Source organism: Perna viridis, chromosome 2 (assembly GCF_037379345.1).
Source record: "Perna viridis isolate PV_CMFRI_1.1 ecotype Kerala chromosome 2, ASM3737934v1, whole genome shotgun sequence".
NCBI lineage: Eukaryota > Metazoa > Mollusca > Bivalvia > Mytilida > Mytilidae > Perna > Perna viridis.
This window is the reverse complement of record NC_142446.1, coordinates 19,748,863-19,757,125: the sequence shown is the minus strand read 5'-3', so window position 1 is coordinate 19,757,125 and position 8,263 is coordinate 19,748,863. Positions and strand designations below refer to the sequence as shown.

The following is an 8,263-nucleotide window of genomic DNA, read 5'->3' as shown; positions in this document are numbered from 1 at the left end:
GCAGGGACTTTCTGATATAAGAATCTTATTTAGTCCTGGAATGGTTTGGAATGTCGATATTCAGCTTCCAGATAGGTCTAGATGCTGTTATGATTTTCATAGATTAATGTTGTTTTAAACCTATTTAGTGCCTTTTAACTGCCTCTGTGCATATGCATATTTTTGCATGCTATAGTCAGGGGCTATATATTAATATTCGCTGTTGCATGTTGTATTAAAATATGTAAAATGTACCGAATTCAAATTAAACTTTCGTATATATGCAATACTCGTATTCCATAGCCCTTTCGCGTTTTAAACACTCCAGGTTTTAGCAGCTATTTAGTCTCGAATGAATGGGACATAAATTTGGTTGAGCGTATTGGCGCTAAATTTATTTTGCGGGAACGTAAACAAAACCACGACTAAAACAAAAAGAGAGTATTGAAATGCCCACAGTCAAACCAATGCGATATGCACACAGTGATGGACACACAGACGTTTGTTTTGATGAAAGTGGAAAGTATGATTGATTGAATAAATTAGGACCAGGGACGCGTTTCTTCGAACTTGTTTCACAAAACTTAAAAAATATGATTTCAGAGTTTAAGAAGTGCAATTTTGAAAAACTCCTTATTTTACATTTTTATTCCATCTACATCAAATGACGATCAATCACAACACCAGTACTGATGATACTACAGCAATGCTAGAGGTTGTCTGGCAAGCTATTTTCTGACTTGGTACTATCCTAACCTCTCACATCGGACATGTTGAAAGCCACCGCAAATATGAATTGGCTAAACATGTGTTTTAAAATACTTTATGTCTTTTATTTACATATAAGAAGTTTAACCTACCAGAAATCGAACGATATAAGACCTAAATATTTGTTAAATAAATATGAAAACATTGTAATAAAGACAGTTGTCCAAATGACCAGCAATTTTGAATTAGGTCACTAATTTTACGGAGTACAATATATTTTTGACAAAACAAAGTTGGTAAAGGCAATTCTTTGGTTAATTTGAATTGTTCGTTTCGCAAATTTTAAAATCCGTAATTTTATCAACTGGAATTACACGCTCAGAAAGCTAAAAACCAAATATGAAATTCATTTTAACTACTTTTACAAAGGATTTCCAGGATTGTTGGATTTTCTCATTAGGTAGATCATTGTTTTTCTTTAGTTTAGTCACTTTCTTCCATGTAATGGTAAAGAAACTATATAAAACGTTTTAAATGGAAAATAATTTACTGTAATTCTGCCGATTTCAAGGAACGGCGGAACAAGCATTATGCAATATGCCGCTTGGAAGTAAGAAGTTTGGGTATGGAGGAACGGAATTCCAACCTCTGACATTGTAGGAGTAGTACTGATGACTACTTGCGGTGCAGCATTAACAGACATTAAATACAACTAATGTAAAAAATCGATTTCAATAACAGAAAAGTGCACCAAGGATCTTCATAGTAGACAGGATTGGAATCTCACACTTTCTCGTAGTAACCAGGGATCTCCATGGATCAAAATGAACATATGGCTCACTCTCTGGTTGGACAAATTTTTATCGTGGCATGTGTCCCTTCTTGCAGAAAAAATGTATAAGGTTGAATGTGACATATTTAATAGCACAAGCTACAACATAGAAACCAACAATGGTATTCTTTTCTGTCTGTATTATCTGTTTCAATTATAACAAGGTAAAGTTTTCCCTTCCCTAGGGTTGACCAAAGGTCCACAGCTCTAGAGAAATTAAAACCACAGGTAGGTGTGGTCATTTTGTTAATACCATTAAACCAAGTACATTTAACAAGTTTTTTGTAATTTAACTACAAGAACTTAGACAGTAAAACGTTATTTTCGTCCGAATTGTACAATTCTTTAGAACTTTAGGGTGTCGATCCATCACATTTTCATAAAAGTTGGGCAAGTTGTACTGCTTTTCTCTGTCAAATAATTGCCCAGATCGTTAAGACATCGTTGTATAAATTAAGATCGTCTTCCTCCCTCTCCAATTACATTGATCTTTATCAAATTGAATTAAACTCTTGATACTTTGTATATTTCATTAAATGCAAAGTTTTCAAAAAAAGAACAGTAGAAATCATCCAGCTTTTTTAAATCTTACTGATTTTGCCAACGATGATAATCGTAAATTTGACAGATCTGTGATATGTTTACACATGCATTTCACTCCCTGACACATTAAACCCCTGTAAATTACCAATCGAAACATTGAAATTACCGTCAGAATAAACAAGCGCGCCAATCATATAGATTTATGACAGGTCTAGGTGATTAATAAAGGAGTAATTGGGAAATACAGTGCCGATTTGCAATGCATGATGCACACCAAATGAACACATGGTGCAGCACCATGCAAAAAAATTGGAGAGGGAGACTATCTTAATTTATACAATGTTGCAAAAAGAGGCCGTGGAGAATCCTTAGTATGTCATGGGGAGATTTAAATGTACTCGTCACTTACATTTTCTAGTGTCTTGTAATTGTTGGTTAATACTCTCAATATATGGGGATAAAGCCTGATGGTTTTGGCCTATTTGAGAAAAATTTCATGTATACATACACATCGATCAATACCTCAGTAATAGAAAAATGTCCATTTCAAGCAAAAATTTGGGACCTCAAGGGAGGAGTTTGAAATTCAAATTAGTATGGAAGCCTTCACCATTTTGAAGTACATATTCAGTGTGTTAAAAAATTTTCATAAATGTAGATTAACTACATGGATTTAAAAAAATTCCTACGGACACCAATAAATACCATGCCATATGAACTAACGTAGCTTTAAGTCAATATTCTGGACCATGAGGGAGTTCAACTCTTTCAAAGTAGTTTTGCTATAATATCTATTATACAAATCATTAATTTGTCAAAATTAGGTCAGATAAAAGCGTTGATATCACAAAAGAAGGGAAAAACTCCTGATGTACCCTCGGACCATTTTTGATCAATTTGAAACAAATTTTATGATGACTGCAAATTTTGAAATAGGAGTTTAAATTTTAAATGAGGAGAGAAACCACCCTTGAAGGCGGGGCTACACAGTCAGGTAAAAGCAGGGAAAGCTACAACTATAAAACTCCTTATATACACCCTTGGACCATTTCTGATCAATATTAATCTAACTTTATGATGATTGATAAGAAGTTAAGGTCTCGAATTGAGATATTGATCCAAACAAAACATAGAAATTGTCTGGAGGCAATTGAGGTGGGATATTTTAATTTTTTTTTCAAACCATTTGGGTCAGAATACTTCCATTTATCTTGATGAAATGTTGTAGCATTGGAAATCATCTGCCATTAACAAGGCACGCTCAGCATCAACAAAATGCATCATGGGTGATCTCAATGTCAATCTCCCCATGCAACATATTTATTAGCGTATTATGTAAAAGTACGTGAGATTCCAATCCTTCTATATTTAACAAATTTACTGTTACATGTATATGCAAGTTTAGAAATAAATGAAATTTACAGGGTGTTAAAATTTTTGCTTAGTAGCCAATAGCTTATATTTTGGTAGCCAATATGTACAGTTCTTTACAATCATAGCAGAAGTTTCAGGGGCCCACACCAAAATTTAGGGGTCATTGGCCAGTGGGCTCCTGCTAATTTCAAACCTTGTTGCATTTGGTATCATTTTCTGATTTTTTAACTCCGACAAGACTGATAAGTTCTGGATTCCTATGATTAGGAAATGTGTAAAGTTACTATTTTCAGTACATTATTTTATTTTCATAAATTGTTTTAGGTACATGCTAACATGTGGCCAGGATGGTGATGTAAGAGTTTGGGAAGGGATTGATGATGATGATGCTGTTTCTCACAAAGTTGGGGATAAAGCCTTTGCTATTGTATTCACAGTAAGTTAGATGTACAGATGTTGTGTTCAGTTGTTGCATGGTGATAATGTTACATACAATAGAAAATAAATGTTTGCAGAAGAATAATTATTTTTATTACCCCACAACTATAAATGTGGGCATATTTATTGTTTTACCTATCTGTCTGTCTTTCCCACAAACTCATAAACAGTTGCCTCAATTAAAATGAAACGTTTTGGAAGATCTTAATTGGTTAGCTCCCTTTAATTTGAAAAAAAACCCCAATTTTTTCCTTTACAAGTTTAAAAGCCAAATTCTGACATAGGGTATAAGTGTTGATGATGAAATGATTCAGGCTGTCTAGAGCCTTTAGTTAAACTGATCTTATATGAAAGGACTAGTGGAAATATAAAAGTCTACATAAATGAGACAGAAACACAAAATTGTTTTTAAAGCCCAAGTTAAGTTTGTACAGTCTGGTTGATGTATATATAATGAAAATGCTTACAGTGCAATTCTAACTAACCTACTTAATATATTTGATAATATTTTGTATCATGTATAGAAAATAAAAAAAAATATGTGAGCTTATTGTTGTATTTGTTTTTCTTATAATTCTTTCAGAACAAAAGGTTTATAACTGCCTCAGATTGTAACACAGTTCAAGCATATACATTTCCTGAAGGTTTGCCTGATGGAATATTGACACGATTCACTGCTCCTGCCAACCATTTAGTCACCAGTAAATCTGGTCAAACATTGGTTGCTTGTGCTAGGTATGTTTTAGAACTATAGTTACATACAAGATGACTGTTTAATTAACATCCCATTAAAATTAGTTATGCATTGAACAACAAAAGAAATGACTCTCTTTAAAATTTTGGAGAACCTTTAAAAAAACATTATGTATAAATAAGATCCAGAATAATTGACCAAAGCCTGCAGTTTAAAAATCTGTCAATCTGTCATTTTGATTTATTTTTGTCCCCCGCAACAGGGCTGTGTCTGTCCATCCGTCTGCCCATGTTTTCCGCACTTTATTTTGTAATGCTTTTATGAAATAAGTTTGTTTTTGGTATATGGCCTTTATTATGAAGAGTTACAGATTAAGTTCGACTTTGGTTACAGTTGAATGATTTTTACGGAAGTTAAGGCCCTTGGACTAATTTCAGTGAATTTAGTTTTCCGCACTTTTTTTGTAATGCTTTTACCAATTGAAGTAGTAATTACAGTGTAATAAATTTTGATAATTCACACTGAAATAAATTCAGTGATTTCACTCTTGCGCTTTCTCCCTCCAAAACGCTACAACTTTGATATCAATCCGCTAATGACAGAATTTAAAATTCATATTGAAATTATTGATTAACTATGAGGAAAGTCTATATAATAGGATAATTACTTGGTTATCATGAATAACCAAAATATTATTACTTGTGCCAAGAACACTTGAGGATTTTATCGTGCGCAGAACCAGTTCCGCACATTTGTTTAATTAGGCTTTCTTCAGCACTCATGATAATATTTTGGTTATTCACTCTCCGATTAATTATCCTATTAGTATTTCATTTTACATTTTGGTTTGAAATATAGGTCTGGCAGAACTCTGTTGGCTCCATTGTCTTACAGAAGAATAAAATTGTTTTCTCTTCTGTCTATAATGGTTGGTCTCAGTTCTTGTTTTAACATTAAACCTGTCTACAGAGAAAGTAGTTGAAGAGTGGAAAATGTCTTAAGAAACCTAGCCAAACCTGAAAAAAAAATACAGCTAAAGACAGTTTATGTGTCTTCAATCAACAGTTACAAATTTTATTTTTCACTAAATAACAGGACCATAAAATGGTTTTAATGTGTATATCCCATTGTTTTATCACCAACTTCTAATATTTCAGTGATTTCAATATAAAGGTAGTAGATGTTGATTCTAGTAATAGTAAAACCCTGTCTGGACATGAAGCTCCTGTTCTCAGTGTAGCATTAGATCCTCAAGAAGAATATGTAGTAAGTGCCTTGTACAATATATATGTTTTCTTTCCTGTATATCCCTGAGTTACTATTATCAACTTGATTGGTTAACATAAGACCAACCAAGTTTTTAGTGAAATAGGCACTATGAAATGAGGCAAGTATGAAAATAGATTCTCTAGAAATGGTCCTTTGCAAGTTGAGACAACCCGTGTTAGACCAGGTCATGTGAACTCATCTTAACCACAGGTAAAAGTAACTCATGACCTCAAATCTCTGTGATATCAACTTGTTCTCTTAACCAATGAAACATCTTTAAAATGGCAGTGTCATAATCAAAACAAAGGCAAGAGAAAATTTCACTTCTCTATAAATTAGAAACAGTCCTAATAAAGTACATGTGTAAATTGCTGCTGATTTTTCCACAAAATGGCTTCAGTACATTCATCTTTGCACAAGTTACAAGAAGAATTGTTGGATTTAGATCCTGATTTTTTAATTGATAAGGGACTTTTGTTAATTTGTTAATTCACTAGTTTTTTTTGATGAAGTGGTGGGAAGAGAGTGAAATGTAGTCATCCCTAATTTCCTCTTTATTGATGCTAAATATAAAAATCAAGGCTTCATTTTCCAATTCAGGCCTCTTCAAGCTGTGATGGAAGTATTAAGATATGGAAAATTGATGAACAGAAAGAAGTCAAATCCCTGTCTCTAATACCCAAGTGCAGTGATGTCAGGTACTATAGGTTGTTTTCATGACTACATGTACAATTATATTCTTTAATGAAAGAGATTTTTATTTGTTTGTTGGATTCTAAATTTCATGGTTCCAGACAAAGGGTACGGAAATTTTGACAGCCCATGCCGGACATTTTATCAAACTTCAGCTGACGTTTACATACTCGGATTCAAAAATAAATTTTATATGTAGTTATTTTAAGATAAATATTGGAAAGTGTGTTATTTCATCACATACTCTGTCTTTTACAAAATATCGGAGCGAGTGAACGAGTTCGGTTTTGACCACACGTGGACGTTCCAGCATGTAAACAAAACATCGTATCTCTTGGACTTTTTCATCACATAGGCAAACACCCGCAAACTTCCGAGTGATGAAAAAAATATTGATCATTTATAAAAGAAAATCGCAAACACATTTTGTCTGTTGATTTAAATGGTCTGTTGACTTTTGTTTTAAAACGATTCAATCGAGGAATTAATAATTACAAACTACATGTATGACTGATTCAAAGTTTCAGTTTCTTGTGCTTTCATTACCTCTGAAAGATCGGCGGGAAAATTGTAGGCTTGTCAAATTTTTTTCTTAATTAATAATTGTATGAAGATTCTCCGAGTTATTTTAATTAATCGTATAGGCAATGGGGCTGCATGTGTACCGTTAATTCAATTATGCAATCAACTAATCAGTTACAAGTAAATCAGTCACAGGTGGCTGCACATCGGCTAAAATTGACAAACACCTGTCAATTTCCAATAAACAATTAGGAGACTGGCAGACAGGATGTTTATACATTAATAAAACCATGCAGACTGTGATTTATAAGGATTGACAATTTCATTATGTCCGATATTGGAAAATTGTCGTCAGTCATTTGTAAAACTTGTCGGTCAATGACCGGCATTATTGACCTTGTTCCAGACCACCAAAAAAAAAAAACACTACAGTTAAATTCTTATTTAATCTGAAGAAACTCAATTAATAAACAATTAGTAAAACAAAAGTCCATAAATTAAAAAAAATAAATAACTTGAATGGGCTTGTTATACCCTTGGTATCGGTAATTTGTTTGATGAACAATGTTGACTAGTCAGAAACAAGTCATCTACTGACATACAAAACAAAATGCCTGAACACTTTCTGATGATTTGGTAAAATTTAGAGGTTAAAGTATTGAGACTCAAAACTGCCGACCTGGAAATATTCCAAATGAAATTCAGGAAATAGCTTGTTTTTTTTATTTGGGATGGCTTCTGTTTCCTGCACATCTAATTTGATGTCTAACCTTCCTACAAAATGTCATCAAATCCTTAGTGTGGTTAACAAGAAAAACCCTTCAGGTGATCATTGTTTACACTTACAAAGGGAGTATAAGGGTTATACATGTTTAAACCAGATCATCTCCTAAACCACTCTGGCACTCAAAGGAAATGGATTGAATTGGAAAGGAAGGTCAGGCATTACACGTAGATGTGCATGAATTAATAATATGAGGCAGTTGTAACCTGTAAGAGGATTAAGTTTAATATATAGATACTTGTATTGAAAAATTTCTTGTTGCTATTTTTCCCTCTTGTCACTTTTATATTTTTGACATTTTGATAGTTTTTTTGTCACTTTTTGACGCTCCTTGACACTTCTTGTCTCTAATTAGTGAGACCACTACAACTTAGTGTTTGTACTTGAAAAGGCCTACTCTTATGGCTTGCAAAAAAAAATTATCTGA

At 33.1% G+C, this 8,263-nt stretch overlaps 1 protein-coding gene across 2 annotated transcripts in view; it reads left to right on the top strand.

The window, feature by feature from the left end:
- The first annotated feature begins 343 nt into the window (after positions 1 to 343).
- The window catches only part of LOC148623967 (WD repeat and HMG-box DNA-binding protein 1-like), a 49,438-nt gene continuing 41,518 nt past the window's right edge, over positions 344 to 8,263 (top strand). For both annotated transcript variants that reach the window (XM_088566323.1, XM_088566322.1), the window contains exons 1-5: positions 344 to 502; positions 3,761 to 3,872; positions 4,458 to 4,609; positions 5,726 to 5,834; positions 6,438 to 6,535. In XM_088566323.1, the coding sequence (XP_088422449.1) occupies positions 429 to 502; positions 3,761 to 3,872; positions 4,458 to 4,609; positions 5,726 to 5,834; positions 6,438 to 6,535 (545 nt within the window). In that variant the 5' untranslated portion in view covers positions 344 to 428. The remainder of the gene's footprint in view (positions 503 to 3,760; positions 3,873 to 4,457; positions 4,610 to 5,725; positions 5,835 to 6,437; positions 6,536 to 8,263) is intronic.